We start from the raw sequence: 24,506 nt of genomic DNA, 5'->3' as shown, positions 1-24,506 counted from the left end.
CTGACATTGAGCTGAAGTCGAGAGCTCATGGACAGTTCTGGAACTTACTCACAGAGGTAAAGTACCCCAACATGAGGAAATGTGCTACCTCCTTGACTGCATTATTCGGCTCCACTTATTTATGTGAGTCAGCCTTTTCCTACATGAAGATCATTAAGTCAAAATACCGTTCCACCATGACTGATGAACATTTGGAAATGTGCTTGAGGCTGGCTGTCAGCAGCTACTGTCCGGACTATGCATCCCTAGCTGATTCAATTCAGTGCAAATCATCAAAGTAAACTCGGGTAACTGCAAAAAATGTAAATATTTTTTTATTATGTGTGTTGTGCAATATTGGCTTATTCAGTTATGCAAGGTACATCAACATGCATTGTACTTACAAAGAATCTTTAATACATTTGAAAATGGTTATATGTTTTGCATTTTTGTATTTAGTAGGTAGATCATTTTGACTTGGTTGTTTTATAAGTAGCTCGCATGCTGAAAAAGTGTGAGCACCCCTGCCTTAGAGTCTGTTTAGATGAGCTGGAAAAGGTAGCTGCTGAATATCTGCCTGATAAAAAGGTGGAAAAAGTTGCAGAACCATCCACAAAGAGAATGCACTTAATCAATCCACAGTCAGAAAGACTCTATATAAACAGTAAGAAGGGAACACAGTTGATACCTTCCTTAGTAGTGAAAGACAACTGCATATCCCTGCAAGAGCAAGTTGTCGAACTGGGTAATATCAAAAACAATGAACGGCAGGTCTGGAGCCACAAATAATGTTTTTCACATTGACTAATGTACTGTACATGTTTTTGAGCCTGTCCAAAACGTTTTCCAAGAACAATATCACTGTCTGTGCTAAAGATCATATAAACAAACTAGAATGCAACTGGAAAAATATACAATTTGAACAGATTCATGCAAAATTGAAATTGTTGGTGTAAATGTGGTTTGTTGTGCTCAGACAAAAAAAATGACATTACACGTCTGTAAGTCATGGTGGTCACAGAATTATGGATTGGGCTCCTGGACTAGAACATCTGGCAACGACTGAACAACATAATCCATATTCTTTTCTTCAAAATATATATATTTTTTTAATTTGGTTAATTAGGGTTTCTTTCTACTTTCACTTAAATATATACTGTTCTACATAGTTTATGTAAAACATTTCTGTTTGGAAAATAAAAATCAACAGATTGTATGTAAGCAGATTTTTTTCTTTCAAACTGATTAATGTTCAGACAAGTATGAGAAAACTTAAAAGGCACATATGGAGAGAAAAATTGAGTGAGTCAAAAAGAGTAAATGAAGTAAACAAAAGGAAGAGAGGGAGTAAGAAAGAGATGTCACCAACATGTTCTCCAGAGAGACAAACGCCTCAAGCATTTCTCATCCAACAGTGCTATAAACACATTACCCCAATCCCAAGAGAAGGAGTGAGTGTGTATATGTGTGCCTATGCATGTGTATGCTAAACATAGCTTGAGCCTTCCCCATGTGTGAATGATAATGTTGAAGTGAGAGTTGTACTCTGACACGCTGGCTGATGCAATAAACAACAACACTTACGGAGTGGAAAAAATGCATTTAATTATATAAGTTTAGTGTGAGTCTCTTTTTAAATAAAGACAGCAATTGAGATCAGACTGTCAAATATGGGAATGAAAAGTCTACAACACACATACATATACACCACCCAGGCCTGCATTCAAGTATTTATTAAGATCTGAAGAAGGGAAGGACAGTAATGGTTGGCCTTTAGGTTTCCCCACCAAGTCAATATCTTCTTTTTAATTGGCTGTTAATGAGTGTGGGATTTTAGATATGTTCGTTTTTGTACATACAAATGAGAACAAATCAAAACAAGGCACTGCATATTTGTGTAATAATGAAGAGCACAGCAGCGTTTTGAACATCTGCCCAACAGACTGCGACATTTGAAGCCTTGACCTTCATTTACGCAAACACACAAAACCTATACGCACAATCGTTGATGTTAATGTGCTTTATGTGCATGTGTATGAGTGAGTGTGTGTGAAGAGAAAGGACTTGAGCCTCTGAAAGTCATACATGCAGAGTGGACTAAACTATCTGCATAAAAGCAACAGAATTATAATAGTCGACAGCTTCCACCCACACATGAGCATGCTGTCAAAATCATGCACAAATGAGCAACAGGAGCTAATCTAATTGAAAATGCACAAGACACCAATTACATAATTTGTCACAATTAGTTTTGTGCCAACCCCCCCCCCCTCAAGTATAGCATCGGCAACACAAGTTATAAAAAAGGGATTTAGTGAAGAACTGAGGTCAATTACCAAAGAGAAATGTTTTGATAAAGGTTTCTTTTTTATTTTGTTTTAGATGTTTCAATTTATTAGCATAAACTAAAGGGCAAAAATAACTTGTGTAAGTATGCAAGTAAAATTGATTCCATCTATTTGGTACTAATCAAATAATTACAGAAATTTTAAACAAACAAAAAAAATCCATACATAAATATTCTTGTGTTCATTTTTTGTTACAGCAATATTCCACAAAGTAAGTTTTTACAACTGATTATTCTGAAGTTTGTGGGTTTTTTTTTTTTTGTTTGTTTTTAGGTCAAGTAGATCATTCCTGGACACATTTGCTGGAAGTAAATTTGTTTACTATTTCAAAACATACTCATAAACATATGTTTTATTAATCAAATTGTGTGTTAGTATTTTTTAATGCATTGTCTGCAAAAACAATTACGTGAAGACTCAATTCTAACCTACTTTTCTTTTATGATAGGGCTCCTCTCAATAGATGTGGTAGGTCAGTGTCAACATAAATCTATGACCCTTTTTTTCTTTTTTTAAATAGCCTTATACAATCCAAATATTCTACATGGCAGAAATGGCACATCTTCATAAAACACTACAAACTTAAATAAAGACTTGGCTGCATGCAAGTTCAAACAGAAACTTTTGGCTCAGACTTCATTAAAGAATGAGTTTAATTGAGGTTTGTGGGAGAAAAGGGCTTTCTCTAACTGCTAAATCATAAGCTAATAAACTGAAAAATCTGAGGGGTTTTGTTTGTTCAATTCGATTTTTTTTATTACTTACTTTTTGTAATTGTTGGAGCCCAAGTAAACCTCACACATTACATATTGAGCAGCAGGTCCTTAGTCTTAGAAAACAGTTCACCGCCACAAGGTAGCTTTTCTGTTCAGTTATGCTTTTAAAATCAGCCTTTTGGTAATCTGATATTTGCTCAATGGCCTCGCGTAACCTCACTGGACAATGAACTCACTCCTCATTTGATCAAAGGCATGGTGCCTCATACTCATTTTATAAATATTGTGAATCAGAGTGGATAACGCAAGGAAACACGAAGATACAGGAAAGCATGTGAAAGCCAGCTTCACAGATGCAGACTATTTGTTCCTAATGGTAGCTATCATATGGAGATTGATTTTTGTAATTGTGTGCTGTGAAAAAAATGCAAACAGTATGTACCAGTTTCATCAGAACTGGTAGATATTCAATTTTAAAAGACTAAAATTCAGACCAAAAAAAACGTTACATTCCTTAAACGGCAGATTGCTGTAGCCAGCTTCAGTGGTGTTTGAGTTATGTGTAGTAGAGACATATGCTTAATGTTTAGAATGGCTATATATATATATTATATATATATATATATATATATATATGGCATGCACTGTAAAGCAGTTTGAGTAGTGAACTAGACTAGAAAGGCAAATGACATTAACAGAGTCAATTATCGCTGTTTCTTCCACTTCTGTTCAAAGCAGGGATCCAGGAAGTTTCATCAGCTCAAACGTTTGTCACAGTCAATATACTTAAAATCACCTTCAAATACTATTTTGGGATAATTGGCTTAATTGCTGAGTTTAAATGAAGAGGCTGAATCATGAGTGTGCACCCTACTGGTTTAAGTGCTACAATATAGTGAATTCAAAAGCACGGTGGAACAATTGTCAAGACTGATGCCCCACTGGAATACTTTTCTGGGTCATAATTTCATCATTCTGAAGGTGTGCAGCAAAACAAAACACACAAAGTAGAGCAATCCCATAGAGAGAGACTGAGAACTGTGGGAAGAGAGGGCTTGGCTCCAACATTTTAGTGTCAGTTGGCCATATAGGTTAATGTGCCACAGTGGGACAGCAGCTTGCTTCACCCCAGATACCCTCACAACCATCAGCTGAGCCAATTCCACATGGGAAGATCCAGTCTGCTGTTTGATTTATTTGTTTCTTTTTTCTGCATAGCAAACATTTGAGCAATTCACAGGACATGCCTCACAAAAAGGTGTCTCATGCTTGTGCTTAATTTAGTAAAAGATGGGATAAAAGCAGGTTTAGTGAATTATTCAAAAATTTTCATTATTTTATTTAGGATTTGTTAACCTAACGTAAAACAATTAGGGGCATGATCCAAAAGTTGCATGCATGAAGTAAAAATGAAGTTGGAGGGTGCTTTTCTGTATACTTCATCACCATCAATAGAGGAAGAAGAAAAAAAATCTAATTTTTACCTTATCGGAGGACCAACACAATAGTGTGCAGGAATAAAATCAGAGATCAGAGATTTTGTTTAATTGCATATTTAATATGCATCTGTTAAAATCCATTAAAAGAAAAAAACAAGAAGCTGTCTAGCAAGATGTGGGCTATTGACTTTGGTTAAAATAGGCATTTTGTGCCCACAGTAATTTATCTGTATTTATGGTTGTGCTCCTGCTCTTGTAAATCAATCTTTATAAAGCTGGGTAAATATTTAAGGTGTCCAAAGAAGTGGCAAATCTGGGCTACAGCAGGTCTTATCAGCTACTACAAATATCATATGCAGTTTTGTGTTGAGCAGATTAAATGGGATTGGACGCAGAACTTGCAAATGTGTTATACTCAACTTTTCAAGGTGCCAAAATAAATAAATAAATACTAGGTCACAGATGTCTTCGCAGCAAGGAATTAATTTGCTTTTGGTTGGTGAAACATCACTAATATGTTTCCTCCAATTGGTAAATGCAGCAAACGTAGCAGGCTAACATATGAGTCAAAATGAAATGTCTATGTAAGATTAGCCAGATGATGCTTTTATGGCAGTCTGCCCATCTGGGCCATGCATACAGGACACCCTGTAATCTGAACTAAAGCCTCTTCTGACAGCTAAAATCTATTTTATAAGTCTTTACAGAAACTGTCAAACATATTGTTGCTGTTTAGTGAACACTGTACAGGCTGCTTCAGAGCGACGTATGCTGAAAATACACAGAGCTCCAACTTGGTTTGGACAGTTTAAAAGAGTTATGAATGAGCAATGTACTCTTAGAGAACATTAAAACATGTACATAAAATGTTCTGATGCACTTTAAGACAAATATTTAGGAGAAGGTGGTGATGAGAAACCTATTGTAAGACTTTTTTTGTCTTTATTTTTTAATACTTGTGAAGCAAGATATGCTGCTAAATTTTCAATAAGCCAAGTTATTGATGTGGAGCCAACGCTTTGCATCTTATTCATGTTTCAGATACTAGCCGTTTAGTGTCTTGTGCTTGCATGCATCTCCATATGCACAAACACAAAAAACTACAGACAGAAGATTTTTATAAAAGCTTTATCTCATCTCACTGAGCTCTACTGGGAAGAAAAACCCAAACAGAACTGAGGCAGACTGTTGCACACCCACGTGTGCGTGGCCCCACACATGCACACACACACAAAGAAAACATACCCCGCAGTCAGACACACACAAAAATGAATAATTAAATAAACAAATATGCATTAATGAATGCATGTGTTTGCACAAACACATGCATAGATAGATGCCATAAACCCTCACAAACACAACGCAGCATAAATGTGCATCAATAAATAATTACACTCCTCATTAGCTGCTGCAGGTCAGCAGTTTGTGGATGTGCTGCAAAGATTTGTGTCCTGGTCAACCAGAACAGTATTTATTTTTAAACTAGTTGGCTTTTTGACCAAGTTAAACAGCTGAAAAGAAATGTGAAATGGCTGCCTTGATTTCAATTGTGTTTGAAATCATTATTTTACAAAGAGACAAGAATAAGATTCAGTGAATTGTTGTTCAAATACAGATTCAAGACTTTCTTGGTAAATTAGAAATACTCATTTAAAATGTGGGACTCAAGCCTCCAAACAGTAGTATCACTGTGAGAATTTCTGTTCTCAATCAATTTGGAAACATGTTTCAGTCTTGATGTGTATTTCTGAAGAAGGAAAAAAAGAGTCACTTCAGATCCAGCTCACACAGCATAAAGACTAAACATCTGCAAGCTCCAAAACATCACAAGCTGACCCGCTCGTGACCCTTTAAGCAGCCATTAATCTATTTTGTCATGCGTTACAAATAACAATCAAATCCACTGTTCATAAAATAAGTTCAGAAATACCATTCATTGTTCTGGATTGAGGAAATTTCTACATTTAGAGCTTACTAATATTACAAATACTTTCTGGGTGAACATCCTGTGGAAAATCAGCAAAGAGCTGAAAAACATATTGAAACTTTCTGCATTTTAAATCATTAAAATGGCTGGATTAGGGCAGCACTCTGCTGGGTCATGCATCAAAGTATGTCAGAAGATGGAAAAGAAAAATAATATATAGTCTAAAAAGGTTTCTTTATTGAGCTATAATCTAGGAAATATTTGACAACTTTGTGTAGCAGGTAAACACTAAAAAAATATAAATAAGACATTTGGTCTGAGTTACAAAACAGTAGAATAAAAGGGGAATGTCTACTTTTCATATTTGATAATACCATCTGTTTAGTCATATTTCACCTGTTCATCTAGAAAAAAAAATCCCATCAATGACAAAATAGAGCACATTACTATTTGTTCTGTAGATAATTACAGAACTTCCAGGCTGTCTGTGTTTTGTGCGGTACACAACTTTCATCTAGCAGTTATCTTATTATCAGGGTGTGCACCTTGTGCATTATTATTTATCTGTATTTATTTGCAAATACAGTATTTGCAACAAAGAGAGAGATCGATGACAGGAATACTGATGGATCATCATTCTTAAATTGGTACAAGGTCAGCATTTTCTGGTTGACATTTTCTCTTCAATTTGACACATATAATGTTGTTGAGGCATAGACTGAGCTGTAGCTTCCAATTTAAAGGTGTATTAACCAAATGATGTATCTCAAACATTCCCAAAGTAAAAAAATTACAAGCCTTTCAGAATGTTATATATTCTATATTTCCCTTGTAAATTTACCTGTTTGCTTCAATTTCACAACTGTCACTCTTCAGGAAATTGTTTTCTGTACCGGGTTTAAACAACTTCAAGTCTGTACTTGAAAGAAAAAGCTTGTAATTAAATCCTATGTGAAAAAAGCATTGTGTTTTTCAGCTATTTAAATTGTTTTGGTGAGACTCAAAGTATCAGCAAGGGAGATGTCTGCTTTTTCTTCAAATAACTGGATTTCATGCAAATGTAAATTTACTGTGTTCAGCACCTCAAGAAGAGCTTAAATACTTTAAATACACAAATTAAACATAAATCTTCTTACAAGGAGGCATACCCTATGAGGATGGCATGTAAGGGTCCTGCAGTAATCAATGCATGATGACAGATTCCTTTTAACATTAAAGAAATTTTAGAATGTGCTATGTAAGAGCAGACATTAAAGTTGTAATATTGCCTCACCTTGCAGGATAAAATCCCGATAAAATTTGGTTAATATGTGCTCTTGATACCCACTAGTAAGGTAGTATTTTACCGGGCTGCGACTGCTGGGAACTAGTTGGTTCAATTTTCAACATGTTCAGAAAAATTTGTTGCACAATTTTTTTCTCAAAATAGTCAGAGTCCTAACAGGTGTCTAAAGCCCTTCTTGATTTTCTAACAGGCTCCAACAATTGCAGCCAACTGAGATACTACCTGTTATGTGACCAAAGACATACTGAAAAAATAAAAGGGAAATAATCAGTTGCCACTTCCCTAAGTTCTTTGGAAGACAATACAAAACTTAACAGAAATAAACTACATTCCTGGACAATTGTGATCAACAGCAATATATTATTAAACACCGTTTGGCTCTGGAAAAGAAATAACCAGAGAGACCAAGAGAGGGGGTAAAAACAATACAAGAATGTTTTTACTTTCTGTTATTGGAAACCATTTTCCCTGATACCCACCAAGTGTTTTTGCAGACAGTGCAGACTCATGCACACACAAACTCATCATTTTTATCTTTTATACAGTTGCTTCTTCCTGCTTCTTTGAATTAAAGGATAATAAGCACACAAAAACACAAACAAATGAGTACTTAGAGAACAAAGAAACACACACAAAAGACAAAAGATAAAGTCAGTCCAAAACACACATATTTAAGCATAATAATATACCATCCTCTATCTCCCTCTCTGTCTGAATCAGTCTCATTAGCCATGCTAAGGCTGTAGCTTTGCTGGGTTGGCCTGCACACTGAGCTGAGGAGCTGGACAGCAGCCCACAGCAGAGAAGGTCACCCACTACTCAGTTTAATTCCCAGCAGACTCACACCAGCCTCTTACTGATAATGAGTGGACATAAATTTGCACAGGAAGAAACCTGCACTTTGAGACACACCCATCATGGTTTGGAAATTTGGCAAAAAGGGCTCCTTTCAATTATTCAAAGTGGTGACTTTTTGATGCTTGCCGCAGAAACAAAACCAAAACAACACTCACACAATTCGCTTTAACAGTGTAGTGTAGATAGTTTGTACAGTAGTGCAGAGGATGCTCGAAAAACAGAAGGATTTAAAGGACAAATATAGTCTGAAATGTTTACACTCTTTCCAACTTCAATGAACAGAGACGCAACCCCACAAACTAAAAAGGGGGAAATAATTTAATATTAAAGTACCAGACACTTAAGAATACTTTCAGATGTTTTTCTTTAACCCGGCCCTGAACCACAGTATCAGTGGTTTAATGGGAGGATGAGTGCCAGTGACATTAGGCAAGTCATCATAAATTTAAAGTTTATCTGTGTACTTGTAAATATGAAATTCATTTTTGCTCTGCCATAAACTGGCTTTTAGAGCTGCGAACTGAGCAAGCATGAAGAGTGCTGTGACAGCACTGTGAACAATTTACCACAAAGTTCAAGTTGAATCAAGATTGATTTTCAATACTCAATATTTTTGTTGAATTTGGTGTGTTAAATATTATCTGCTGGACTTCAATTTCATCCATAAAATCCAGGTTTACAGACAAATAAAATGCCAATCAGGATTTGAAAATAACTGGAGGTACTTGTGTTTTAGGTGGGTTTGTTTGTTTTGTTTCTTTTTGGGGTTTTTTGTTTGTTTGTTTGTTTGTTTTTAAATTGCCCATCACCATAAAAAGCAAATGATCATGTAATTGTGTGCAAATTTGTGTACTCCTAAGATCTTGCAAAATCTTTGATTAAAACTTTGGCATGCAAGGCACCAGGGAATGCATCTGTTCAAAGAAAGCCACTTATTCTATTTTTTTATTATTTATTTGTTCTGTGCATATTAAAAGATAATAGTTTAGAATTGGTTTATGTCCATCTGTGAATTTAGGTACATTAATTTTTAATGTCAAGCTTTTATTGCACTAACAGCATAGTTGTTGTTGTCTCCAAAATCTTGTTTACATCTATCTTCATTTACCTTTACCTTCTTTTTTTTCTTTTTTCTTATAGACCACTAAATAGAGAAGGGTAAACAGACAAACCCACACTCATCACACAAAGAACTGACTGGCTGATGCTAGACTGCATCAATCAGAGATGTGACAGGAATGCCAACATTTATGAAGCATTTATAGGACCAGTATCTGAATGCTCTATGCCATATTCAGTTCTTCAGAATGTGTAATATAAGTCCAGTTCATGCAAAGTGTTGTCTGTGTCTCTCTATCATTCCTACTAAGAGAATTTTTTATGCCTGATTTTATGTATAACACCTCAGCAGTTTTAGAAATATTACGTGCAACAGGCACCATAAATGCCAATAAAACTATTACAGTTACTGCAAGCTGGTTATAGATGAGATTATTAACTAGGACCATTAAATTGCTTGTTTTATCAGCTATAATGCTTACACAACTAGTTTATGATGATTCAGGATAGCAATAATGTGTTGTTGGTAAAATGATCAGATATGAACGGATCAAGATTTAAATTGATAAATAAACTAATTTCACCATGCTGTAAAGCTTCATAGAGGGGCTTTTAAAAGTTTTATTTTTACCCTAGATTTTATACAGCATGGAGCTGAAACTAACCAGGTAAACAGGAATGTCTGAATGTTTATTGACTGACCATGTCTTTTGGAAACGTCCGTTTGAAAATTAATCAATGTACAAGTTTCCATATGACACTAAGTGTAGAAGCAACGAGCTGTCACCACTGTAGTCAGAAAACATTGAACATGTTCAGTACAAGGATATCATAAATTCATCACGATGACATCCCACAGAAAGCTCTGCTGACTCGACCTTGATCGATTGCAGGCAGAGCGACAGATGGCCATAAAGGACAATCATTTGACTGTATGCTCATTAGCATAATCTCATGCATATACAGTACGCCTCATAAGTACAAGGCCAAATTGTGCTTGCACTACTTCAAACGTCTTGGAGCTTTTAAAAATCAAATTACATAACCAAATGTTATCACATGCTAAATGTTATTAGGTTACTTGAAAATCAACACCATGTTCAGCAAGGCACAAACAGATTTTATTTTATCTTTTTACTGAGAAAAAAAAATAAGTATTTTCCATCAAGGACTGGCAAAACCTAAGTATGACAATAACCTTACACCTAAGTTATGGCTTCAATTGACAGGTAATTATTTCATTTATTTATTCAAAATAATTGAAAGGCATGGCTAACCCTAAGAAGGTATCATCATCCCCAACTAATGATAATCTGAAAGTCTGCAGCTTCATTTATTTTAGTCCTTTCTGCAAGCCGGTCATAGACAGCAGTGCTTTAAAATAAATGCTGACACGCTTGCTATAGAAATGCTACCCTGCTAATGACTGGCAAGAATGCTTTCCTCAATTGTAATCCAGTGTTGTCAGAAAACTGATAATAACTAATTAAAGCTGTACAGAAATTACAGTCATAAACAAAGTATTTGGCTTTTTCTGACATGAAAAGTTACCGAAGGCCAACCAGAAGTTTTACAGTTCTAACAAAAAATATTGATAAGCTCACAAAAGCTGTTATAATACATCATCTTGCACAATTTATATTTTAATTTGTATAATCCATTCTTTGATATTTTAATTTCAAGATTTTGTGCAGATTTTAGAGGTAAAGTCAAAGTTCCACTGAAGCCACAGGGCGTCATCTTTGAGGTGACCAAAGTTTTACAAAGGTCTTAAAAAAAAGCTTACTGTAGTCTGAGCGACATTTATGTGATGTTTCAACCAAAGCAAGCCGACATGTTTAAAGTAATTCTGTTTTTTCTAGTAATTTCATCTTTACATATCCCTTTATGTCCTCTTTTCATTTTTAATTTCCTCATTTTTTTTCCATCTTTACACATTTAGACATCTTCCCATCCTTGATTCCTCCTGCTTCACATGTCATCTTCAAATCAGCCCTGTGTTCACATCCTTCCTTCCAATCATCGGCTCCTTTTCATCATAATGCTGTCTTCCACACTGTGTTTTCAGATCCCACACAGTGTAAAACAATAAATATAGATAAAAATAATCCATTTTAAAAAGCCCTGCAGAATGGAGTGGAAAAAATAAAACAATTTTTTATGCAAATGATGGAAATAGACTAAAAGAAACAGGAAAAAAATAAACTGAACTGCAGAGGAAGAAAGTGGTAATGAAAGCAGAGAGGTATAGAGTCGCCCAGAGATTTATGGCAGGTTGTTGCGGAGCACTGACTGAATAACAGGGTGAGACCAGGTGAATTATTCATGACGATACAGAGCTGTGAGTGTGTGTTACATGTGGGGTGACGTGAGCAGGTGAAACACACATATACACACACTTAAGTCTCTCAGACCCCCTTAGGCCAGCTCATAGTTGGAATTATAAATTACAAAAAAGGCAGACAGGAACTCAAAAAGTCAACTGTTTATGGACTGAAATAAAAAAAGAACATCTTATTAATTTTACCAAAAACAACATTATACCAAATAATATTTTATGACTAGCCCGGCTGCTTGCAACAACCGTGTCAAATTTTATTTTATTTCTTTATTTCTTTGGTGCTTCATAGGAATACATTGGTTCATTTTTTATTTAGTTCTTTCAGGTTAAATCATGTGGTTTCACACGGACCATTAGACAGTGTACATTTGTGACTTATTCTACTCTACTGCAGATAGGTGTGATTTTATTTTTTTAGAAGAAACACCACATCTGTCTTAAGGTGATCAGGGTAAATGCAGTGTGTGTTCGTTATATTGTGTTTGCATTTAAGCATTACACTAAAGGTGCAGTTGAACCTACACTTGTGTTGCTTTGGATCAGCTTAAAATAAAAATATATTTTTTGCAGTATTTAAATGCACGATAAAACATTTTTTTCTGCCACTGTGCCAACATAAAAACTGTCTCTAGTATTTTTTTTTCAGTTGATGTCATCAATAGATTTCCTAACATTTCAGCTACCTGCACCTTAAAAATTAGATGACTAGTAAAATATAATGTCTCAAACATGAAGGGTTAAAAAAAAGTATGATCTATGACCATTGTCAAACTGCTACACGTTTGACTCAAACACATAGCTTAACCGGAATAAACATTTATAGTTTTAGACAGAAGAATCTGCACTTGAACTTTAACAGTGCTTTGAAATAGCCCATGCTGCGTTGTTAACCGCAAAAGTCTCACATGCAATCACAAGCTAAAAACTTCTAGAACAATCTGTATGTGTTCAGACAAGCACACAATCTAAATTCTGATCACAGAAACACTTCTGGGAAATACTGTCTCAAACACTCACCGAGTTGATGCAGCCGAGCTCCTTGTTGAGCAGCCAGGGCAGGGAGAGTTTTCCCTCTCCTTTGTAGCACGACTGAATCCTCTCTTTAATCTTCTCCTTTATCTGCCTCATTGTGAACAAACACAAAGCTGACTCCTTGGGCGGCTTAGCTCTGTTCTTCTGACCTTGGGCAAATACAGTGAATAGAACCTCCTCATGCTCTCGAATACCAAGAGAACGTGCCAAACGGGTTCCCGGATGGGCCAAAAAAGCATCCTGAACCAAGCGATACTCCACTCCATCCTTGGTGCAGCCAATGGGGAACTCGACATAAGAGTAAAACTTGGGATCATCAACACAAAGGCGGATAATTTTAGAGGTAAAGAACTGTTCACTGCTTGCATCTGGTGAAGTGAGTTGGGTGTCTAGTTGTAAGGTGAGGTAATAGACAAACTGCTCACTGTTAAAGCCATAGATATAGTAGATGTCAAATGTCGGAAACTTGGAAAGGGTGTCTGAGGGAATTTTCAGCTGAGATGAGACAAACTCGTCCTGATACACAAAGCTGAACATGTCAGCGTTCTCCTCATTTGACATTAGTTTGCGACTTGACAATGTGGGAAAGTATTCTGATTTCCCATCAATGGGGGTGCCAACAAAAAGTTTGCCACCCCCACCAAAAATATCTGGGGAGATTACCACACCGGACATGGTGCCAGCCTCAGCCACGCTGGATAGATAATGCTCTTTACGGTGGTGTGGCTCACCAAGCTTAAACAAATCATCCAGACGCAGGAATTGACATATTCCCTGGGAAGTACTCCCACATGCAATTAAGCGGTTGTGGGCGGCATCGAGTAGCAAGAGTTTATTGGTATTAGAGGTCTGCACCAGCTCATGGGGGCAGGACTGGACACCAGGGGGAGGATAACACCGAGGGTTGTCTGTGACAGGACCGGTTACGTGGCTTCGCAACTTGGTGAGGTCGCTGGAAAGCTTGTAAATCCAGTTGACAGCACCCAGGTAGACATCTCCAGTTTTGTTGTTGACCACTAAATGTGTGAGGCCTCCTTCTGGTGGAGAGAAGGAGAGGAAGGAGGAGGAGGGAGGAGTGGTAGATGTGGAAGTCTTGGAAAGGAGGAGGAGAAGGAAGAGGAAGGGGAGGAGAAGGGGCGGATTAAGGTGAGAGGACATGGTGGTGAGGGGAGGGGGGGATGCGTGAGCAAGTGGTCGTTAGTATTTTTGAGTGTATAATCCGTGAAGGGCTCAGTCAGTGCCTCATACGACTGCAGGATGCAACGATACAAAAACTAAGTTTCAAAGTAATCAGCTTCCACTTTGGTTTTTTCTTCTTTCTCCGCTGTAGATATTATAATCTCATCCCTTGGTCCTCAGTCTCACCTGCCATCAGCCCTGAGAAAGAGAGAGAAAACGGATTTCAGTTAATGTATGCACTTTTCTTATGCATGTCCAGTGATGTGACAAGGATTCATTTGTAACAAAAACAACACCAAATATGCACCCAAGACATAAGGACCTGCATGCTGAAACTAATGATAAAAAAGTAACAAATGAGGGCCTTGTTTTATTGACTTTTTGATTCTTGGCTTGCACCACTCAGTGAAGTGCATCTTTTAAAAGACAGGGCTAAACATTGGTCCTCTGTATATTGATTGTCTGGAGGTATTCAAGGATTCAGCTGAAAAAGTGAACACATGCACACAGTCATGGTGGATTGCTATTTTAATTTCCAGCTTTTACTTTTAAGGACATGATCATAAAAGAAAGAACAATTCATTAAAAAAACAGATTAAATAAATACACCTTCAGATGAACAAGAACATTTGACTCAATGTCAGTGATTATTTAACATAAACTAAACCAAAATGTAAACAAGGGATTAAAAAACCGAAGAACCCTCCCACAGTTTGAAAACTCCGAGAATCATTGTTATCACCACAAACCTAGCTGTAACATCTTCTGAATGACCTCTTGTCTCTCACATCATTTTGGAGGAATTCTGCTGTTGAAATGCTCAACCTGCATTTTAGTCAGGCTAATAAAAGGCTGTTGTAGATTTACTAATGTTTTTGGATTTTTGTCACTGTGTTTAGTTTTATCCAAAAGTCACATTATGCATCAGGACCAAACAAACTTTGGTCTCATTTATACAAAGAACATAACTCCAGAAGTAGTATGGTTTGTTCAAATGTAGTGCATCTGCATGATTTAGGTGTGCATATAAAGTTAAACAGAGAACACACACACAAAAAAATGTGTTTCATGAACATTGAATCATTTGCACAGTTTGGGAAATTTAGTTTGTGCAGAATTTTTGATAGGAGCTTTGTCGCTCAATATGGACCAACAGAGCAGAGAATTGGACATAACCTGCTTTTGAAAAGAGAGGGGAGATGAGGTCCTGGTCCAACCTGATAAAATAAGAGAAACAGTGAGAGAGAGTAAAAGTGAAAGCTATTTGGCTTCATACCAGTTCAATATAAAGGCAGTGGAGATGGTAAGAAAGATTTCTATGAAAACTAAGAAAAGGAGTTGGGGATGAAGGAACATAGACCATCCATCTATTTTCCATTACAACCATCTATTCATTTATTTTCAATATCCACTTATCTGGTCAGAGAAAGAAGAAAAAGCTAAGGCAGTTCCTACAAATGCAATGAAGACAGGTAAAGTCTAGAGGGGCAATATGGCTGCTCTAAATTCTAAACCATCAACATATATTTACTTTATTACAACCAGTGTGAGATGAGGACAGTAAATAAAATAAACAGCTGAGAAATGCATTCTGGCTAAGAACTTCTGCAAACCATGATATATCTTGACCAGAATTTCTGGATTTTAAAATTTAGTGATTAGTGATTTTCAAGTTTAGTTGTAATTTTTTTGTCAAAACAAAATGTTCCAAAACAAAATTAATCAATGTTCGCTTGCAGTACTTGCAGTATTTAAAACGAGAAAATAAATTTCATTTGCCTAAATGGAGTGATGATAACATCCCTGACAACACAAATAAGAGGAAACATTCATGGATGAAAAGTGGAAAACCAGACAAAAATTTATCAGTTAACAAGAAAAAAAAAATTGCATTAAACAAACAGCACAAAAACTAAAGTTAGAGTACTGCCCCCATACTTTTTTTAGTACATTGGTTCATTCGCAAATAATTGGAAAGCCCAAGGCAAAGGTTTGTTTCACAACAGTTTGGTCAGCAAGCTATTCTTGTCTCCGATTTCTGCTGCTGCTCCTTATTCCTCCTTTTCATTGCATTCCTCTCTCTCTCTCGCTCACTCTCTTCTCACAGACACTTTGCTCCTTGTCAATAGTGTCTTTCATCTCCTGCCCAGCCGTGATTACAGTGGCCCTGATGACGATGCTGCTGCCCGTCTCATCAGGACAATGCAGCTACTGTTAGCATCCAAAATGCTCACACAAGGAAAAAAAAAAGAAAAAAGAAATAATCAACGTACACCTCAGATTTACAGTATGGTGTCTAAACCTTTTGTAAAATAATTCACTGAATACATTTGAACTCAGTACACTAAGGATTGAAATTTACTGACATTAAATGAGATGCGCACATACTCCTGCACAATAAATCAACACAAGAAGGAAAGAAAAGAAAAGACATTAAATAATCACTTTGTTCACTAAATGATAAGATAAGACAAAGGCTATTTTTGCTCCACTCCTTCAGTTTTCTGATGTTTTCATAAATGCTATAAATAAGTGGGAACGATGGACTCAGTGGCAGTATAGATTTAGTAACCAGTGAAGCTGATCTCTGATGTTATCTGGAGGTGTTTGACTAAACTGGGACAAAGAGATGAGTGGAAAGAAGACAACGTTAGTGAAACAGGGAAAAAAAGTAGTGATTAAAAGGTCTTTCTGTAACATCTGAATGAGATCAAAAGGAAAAAAAAAGGCTTCTTTGTGAAAAAGATTTGTTAAAATAATGACTGTGGACACAAACGAAAGCAAAACAGGTTGAAAATAGGACAAAATATTTTAAGTGGCAACAAATTTCTTTTTTTTCTTGTGATGCAGACGATCACAGTTAAAACAACCTCACAATGTACTGCAAAAAACAACTATTTTTAAACTGATATTTTGCACACACACAATTTATATATATGTCCAGAAAATGACCACATAAAAGAGGAAAAAAAATGTCTGTTTCAAAATGACCTTTTTTTTTGGCTGCTGTTTTGTATCAGATTATTTTTTTTAAAACAACTTTGAATTATCAATGTAGTTTTGTTTTTGTTTTTTTTAATCATTTGAACCCTTTGTTTTGAAATAATTTGCTCTCTACACTAATAGGGTTGTGAAAGTTCCTGTTTTTTTTTTTTTTTGTCTTTTGAGCAAAATCTCTGTTTAAATATAGTGACACTATATGAAAACAAGCAATATGCAGTACCTAAATCCTCTAAAACTCATCAGTATAACATCTAATTAAGTAAAACTGTGTAATCTATATGCTCACCACTCTGACTGTATAACCACAAGAGTCTGCAGTTGTCAGGATGATACTGAATCCCACCTGACACATCAGATGAAGCTGCAGTGGCGTTCAGGTGCATCCTGAGCTTATTTATTGCTGCTTGTGCAATCGCACACACATCCACAGTCCTTGGCCGAACACTTAGGCAAATTTATCCACAACACTTCTTTAGCATGTAGCTCACTGGCTATTGGCTTCACTGTGTGTTAGTTTATATGCAAGTGCACATCCTTCATCTTTCCAATCTTTACAACTGAAACACATGCAGACACATGTCTAGACACATTAGCCAATGCATTAATTTTGTGAATACAACTTATATGTAATTAAAGTTAACAAATTGCAGGCCAATGACAGAAGATCAATTGATATTGATGTGGTTTTGGTTTTAAACTGTTTTTCCAGACAAAGCGGTGACAGAGCAAAACCAATGAAGACATGAAGTGGATTGAACTACTTGAAACTTTGACCTACATTTGTTATTGTGTTGATTAAAGCGAGTCAGCCTGCAGGCTTGGACTTCCACATATAATCACCTGCATAATCATGTCGCTGCAGCTTTACCAGGTTTTATGGCTCTGTCTTAAAGTTCAAGTTATTTTACACCTTGCACTGAAGGTTGCGTTTATGTGAACTTTAATCCTGTTTGCAGATGACCTTTCAAAGCAGTCAATTTACAGCTAATCAAGTCTTTAACCTTAAAAAGATACTGCAGCAATTAAGACTTCCAGATTTACTCGTAAACATGTTTTGTTTTTTCACTACCAGACAGATTAGGTCAAAGCAGTTCTTTTGACCGAATCAGTGGGATGAGATATTTTGCACGTTAAGGACACAGAAGACAGGGCTGAGGCAAAATTTCTGTAGCGTGAAATGACTGATCGTTAAACAAATAGCAGCTAACTGTAAGTAAGACAAACATGTATTCCACAGATTTAATTTGTTAACTTTTTAGCTTCAGACTTCTGCACAGCAGATGATGAAAAAGTCAGCTAAAGAGAAAGGATGGGGACTTTGGAGGGAGAGACGAGGAAAAAAAAGGCAGAAGGTAGACACACACTCGAACATGAGGAGATTTCTATTTGGAATCCATTTTTCAAAAAGGCACAATATTGACAAGTGCTAATACTGCAGACAGTTGTCGACTCACACCCCGCTCTTATGCTTTCTTAAGAGACGACTGCAATAAGGAGGAGGAAGAGCTGGTCTGTGTATCTGAGAGATACTAATTTAACAGGTTGACACAATAAAAATAAAACTTTAAAACAACTCTTCAGTGCCTTGAATCAAATAGGCAGTAAACGCATGCTTATTGAAAACATCTACTTATGAATAAAACACTTCTAATGTAAAAAGCAGACTTTATTTTGCCAGAAATTCTCAGAGTTTACGGGGTTTATTATGTAGTAGATGTGACAGTGATTGGCAAAAACTAAATACATTTACAGAAGTAATTTTATGAAATTAAAAACAAACATTTTCTAAGGAAAGACAAAACTTATAAACTAGTGATTGTGGCTGTGGCTCTGCATTTAGTAAATTCCGTGTTTGGCTGAGCAGACTTCAAGTCAAATGTTATCTAGTTCTTCATTACACTAGTTTGCTTGACAACTATCACTTGAAATAAACATCCAAATAATAAAAAAGCTTAACTAATAATGCCAGACCAGTGGGTAGCAATAATGTTAATTTTAATGAATTGTAAAAAATATGACAAGAGTAAAACATTCTAGGCACAGCATGGCGATCCTTCAAGTGCTGCGCTTCATTTACATACAGTAAGATGCCAGAACTGACCTCTGAACTCACATCCAACTTAACAGCGCTCTAGTTGCAAGTTGAGAAGCCAGTGGGATTTGCTAATTGTTGTGCTCAGTGACAAGGCTAACTAGTATTAGTAATACGAGCCGATAATGTATTCCTCAGCATTGTATGCATTTAAACACTGTAGCTATGTTCATTAATAGAAGTTGTAAAGTATGATGCTAGTGACTGATGTATTAAAATATACACTGACAAAGTATAAATATAAAGTTCATTAATGCAATTTTCACAATGTTTTATGTGCTATACTGGATTTTGAGAATGAGGTTGGTGAGAAACCCTTAAATTTCCAAGTCGAGTTGGAATACCTTCAAGTATAAAAACATAATTAAATAACAGTGCCTTTGTTTTTCTTTTTTTGTTTGTTTGTTTGTTTTTCCATCTGCTCTCAGTGATTTGCCATTCTACTTTATGAACAATGTTTTATGATGACAGGGCCAGGAAAAAAAAATGTCCACAAGTAAAAACAGTGCCTTTGTTTTACTGATTTAACACAAGAGTGATTGTGTGAAGAAGGCTACTATAAAACAATCACAGCAAAACCTCAGTTTATAATGAACACACATACACAAACTAGAGTTTCACTTTGTAAAGTGCCAACAATAATCTCAGGTTTTCTTTTCGTTTTGTTAAATCACAGGAAAGGCTCTATGTAGATAACAAGCGCAAATGCAGCAGAAGAAAGTATTTGTGTTAGTGTGAACACGACTCAAACTGCATTGCAATTTTCAAAAATCCAAATGGATCATATCGCTGTTCGTCTGTCATGACGACTGAATTAATGTCTCAATGCATGTCCTTCTTTGAAAATCAATCTGAAAAGTTTTTTTGTGAGTCTGAAAGTAATAGCTGAATGTTGGCTGGACTCTTATTGTGTGTGTTTGCACATGTGGGCAGCAGCAGCACCATGCAGTGGAGACACAGTGGTCCATTTACAGTCACATTCCACAACTGACACACTGACCCCACGGACAGCTGCAAAGACACTCAGATCAACGCAGTAGTAGGCAAACCAGCAGGGTGCTAACAATGCAAATATTCACACAGACAGACACACACACTTACACACAGCATGCTCAGTTTCATGGTAACTATTCAACACACGATCATTTGTGGCTTTGCCCAGTTAAATGCACCTATGTATATTTTGTTGGGATTAGTGGAATGAAGCAGGCAAGCAACACAGTAGCTACACTCCATTCCTCAAAAATCAGACTGAAACAATTGCTCAACTTCTCAGAGGAAAAAACACAAACTAGTACAGTCACAGATACAAAGTGATGAATTCACACCCACAAATGCAGAGTCACTGGCACAGATATGTTCATTTCCAAGATATCAGGAGCAGCTCAGACATCTTTCATTCTGAGAAGAAAAAAAAAAGAAAAACCACGGTGAACAGAGTTGAGTGGATGAGCCTTAATCGTTCTTAATCTGACTGAGTCTTCTCTACAATACACTCCACTTGGAAAGGTTTAAGGGGTTTTCAGATAAAATGTAATCCTGCAACTGCTGCATACTTCTATTGTCATGCTACAAAGCACAAACCACACAAATTCTAATTATATCAGTGATATCTGTTCCATTATTCTATTATGTGCAGAATTAATACATGCTTCTGTGTGTAATTCACTTACTGTAAACACACCAAACCAGATGATTAAAATAGTTTGGGGATTTTTTTTTTTTTTTTTGTGGTTCAGTTTTATTTCAGTCTGCTTCAGTCGCTCATTAAATGGTAGTTTCATTCAGGTCACAGTCCCAGGTGAAGAAGGTCATAATAATTGAAGCAATAAAGTTGGAGTTTTTCCAATCAAAGGAAAGAGTACAGCCTCTCTCAAAAGAGACCTATTCTACCTCTTAATAAAAAAGACCTATTATAAGGCTACGATGTGGAAAATTGCTGTCTGAGCTTTTATTGTGGATTTCTAAACATCATTGCAACCCGATGACTCTGATAAGACGACTCTCTGGTTCTGATTGAACCTGATGTTTTAGATTCACTTCTGAAAGGGCATCTCCCCAGAAAATAGTTCCAATTCAACAAGAAAACTGCTGCCAAACTTAAGAAACTACAGTCACCAGTAGTGTGGAACATTGTTGTGAACCTCCACATGTGACATGAAGCAGATGCTGAATTATTATAAACATTTTGTACTGCGAGTTCTTTGTTTTTTGGTTCTTTGTATATTTGACATCAGAAGAGAACAAAAACACTACAATCTACTCCACAAAATGACATATTTCACATTTTATCATGGCTTTTGAAAAGTTGAGTGTTTTTTAAGATTCTTTGTCTGCAGAAATGTCAACAGCAACTTTTGTCTATGTTTGCTGAGTGCGTGCTGCCACCTCAGCATTGTTACGAACATTAAGATCCAACAACTGGCATCTAATTTTTGCATTTGAGTGTTTCTCCATTGCTACTTTTGTAGTACTTTCAACAAAATAAAAGCTCAAAGAGAGGAAGCAAAGTGGCAATTCAAACTACTCTCTCACACAAGTACAAACAAACAGAAATAAGTACATTTTGTTGTTGTTGTTTTTTTCATGAACCCTGTAAGCTGGGTCGGGTCATGAAAAGGGGTTCAAAATTAGGGATAACAACCACCTATTTGTGCAGTGGTTTTGAATAAAGAGGGACCTAGTTTTGAAGATAATTCTTTTAAAAAATAAGAAACAATCTTCTTTGCATTTGTCAAGTATTTGCTGATATAAAATAATAAACCTTCAAAAATGACTCTGCCAAAAAGACACACATCTGGACACTCTTAAAAATATTTACTCATTAATTTAAAAAAAAAAATACATGCATACATAATAAAACATACATTTAATTTGGTACATTTAAATTTATTGGAAAGTGATGTATTTACTACATAAGATTTGTCTAGCTGTTTTACATGAATTTTTCTCACTCAGTTTTATTAGAGAATGACTATGTTGAGATAAATATAAATGAAGTTGATATGTACAATTCAGTAACAGTAACGCAATAAGCATTGAATGTAAGAGTATCACTGTTACTTTGAGCTGCCTATGTTTACCAGTTTAATTCTAGTGATTTAAGTATTCACAACAAAATAAATTAAAATTCAATAGTCCTAGTTAAGTTTTAGGAGTGATGTCAAGTTTTATATTGCAGGTACAAACCATCCTAAGGTTTCTCACAGAAAAAAGATGGGACAAAAACAAATTTACAGTGTTACAATTTACCCAAATCATCTCCACATGAGAGCTTCATCCAACTACAGAACACAAACTGCTCTTTGTACCAAAAGGGTTTTCACCTTCATACAAAACACCAACATTTCTTTTCTTATTCACATGAATAATTTCATCACACCAGGCACTGAGTGTGTGCACGCTAATTGTCCTGCAGGAGAGTTTAAACAGATGTTGTGAGCCAGTTTGATTGTGAGAATGACTACAACAGAGATATTTGTAAGTGCTGACAAAACCTTAAAAAATAAAATTACAGTGGATTTGGATTATTCCCATGGTGGGTGTTGAAATGACTGCAATGAAGTGCATATATGTGTGTGTAGCTTCCAAAGAGGAGACCCTGCAGCTAAAGCCATTTAGAAGGGCTCTGAGTGCTTGAATAGGCCCAGAAACAGTTCTTTATCAGAAAATTTGGCGTAGATAATCGAAACTGGCTGCCCACCACACAACAGCAATTTCGCAGTTTAAGAAAATTAAAAAGAGAGAGAAAAGAATGACAAAAGAAGATGGCAAAGAAAAGAAAAAAAACAAAACATTTCATTACAAGCTACTGCAGAGGAGTTCGTGAGTACTGTATATACATATATATATATATATATATATATATATATATATATATATATATATATATATATATAGAGAGAGAGAGAGAGAGAGAGAGAGAGAGAGAGAGAGAGGTCATAAACATACATACACCTGAAGGTTCTTCCAGGCTGATGTTTTGCTGCAAAGATGAAATGGAAAATACAGTTTATCTAAAGTTCTAGTTTCTTTTCTGGAGGTAAGAAAAAATGACTCCACTGTCTTTGTTAATATTCCTCTTTTGTAAGTGCAGCCTCAAATAGAAACCTGTTTTATTGCTATTTTAGTGCTGTAACACCAAAGAGAATGAAACTGTTGGTATAAATGTCTAATCACAATTAGTCGGATGCAGATATTAACTCAGTGCTTTTGAATGTTCAAAAATAAACCAAAAAATTACTTAACTAAAAAAAATAATCGCAGCCATGAGGCCAATGCTGGTAAAATTTTGGTAATTATCTAGTTATCCCAGTGGCCACTCTGGCAGGTCATTAACCACAGCTTGAATGTCCGTCATGAATCTCAAACTACTTGAATAAGAGTGAAAACTGACAACATAGATATGTGCCTGCTGGTATGTAAGAAACCATTTTAAAAATGTTGACAATTCCTTGTGTGTGTGTGTTTTAATGCCTTGTTACTGCTTCATAGTTTACAACAATTTTCCAAATTAAATTAGGACAGCTGCCCCACTTTGTTTATTTGTGAGAAGCATCAGAAATAATGATCCCTGGAAAGCGTAAATTATACTCTTTCCAAACAACTGTGCCAGAGTTAAAATGTGATTGAGACACAACCTTTTGGATGAAGACTGGGTTGCTGAGGGTTTATTACTCTAAAAGTTATTGTCTCTGTTGAGTAGAGAAGCTTAGTTCACACACAACAGAATAATAAACCCTCCGGCACATTAGGGTTCAGTTTTTAGTGACTGGTCAATTATGGTGGACTAGCCTACTAAATTTTTTTTTTTTAGACCAACGTCATGGAGCCGGCTCTTTCACCTCATGCAAGTCATATCTTTGCCTCACAGCTCTCTGTCCCTCCTGAGGATGCCCAATTCACAGTTTGAAAAGCTCTGCTTTACAAAGCAGCTTGCAGTCATGCAAATGCAGTCTCACAGCAGTCCTGAATAAGTTCAAACTCAACAATATATTTTAATATTTTAGGCACATGCAGTTGTGCACCGAAGAGACACACTATACACCTACACATGCAGGTAAACAGGAAATAATGTGTTCCTAACTGGTATTAAGAGTCAATTAAAGTGTTCTTTCACTGCTGTATCTGTTGCCATTTATACTTCTAATCCCGTCCTCAGAGCATGTATCTCCTAACTGCTACATTTCTTTGGCATACTCTTAGTTTTTAAATCTCATAATTTGATCAAATGCTATATATTTGAAAA

The 24,506-nt window shown here is 36.0% G+C and overlaps 1 protein-coding gene across 2 annotated transcripts in view; it reads right to left on the bottom strand.

Moving 5' to 3' along the window:
• plxna1a (plexin A1a) overlaps positions 1-24,506 on the bottom strand; it is a 220,124-nt gene that overhangs the window by 174,005 nt on the left and 21,613 nt on the right. For both annotated transcript variants that reach the window (XM_037976950.1, XM_017411304.3), the window contains exon 2: positions 12,970-14,361. In XM_037976950.1, coding sequence (XP_037832878.1) covers positions 12,970-14,142 — 1,173 coding nt within the window. In that variant the 5' untranslated portion in view covers positions 14,143-14,361. The remainder of the gene's footprint in view (positions 1-12,969; positions 14,362-24,506) is intronic.

Source organism: Kryptolebias marmoratus, linkage group LG8 (assembly GCF_001649575.2).
Source record: "Kryptolebias marmoratus isolate JLee-2015 linkage group LG8, ASM164957v2, whole genome shotgun sequence".
Lineage (NCBI taxonomy): Eukaryota > Metazoa > Chordata > Actinopteri > Cyprinodontiformes > Rivulidae > Kryptolebias > Kryptolebias marmoratus.
Note: the sequence above shows the minus strand (reverse complement) of the source record. Positions and strands in the feature narration are given on the sequence as shown.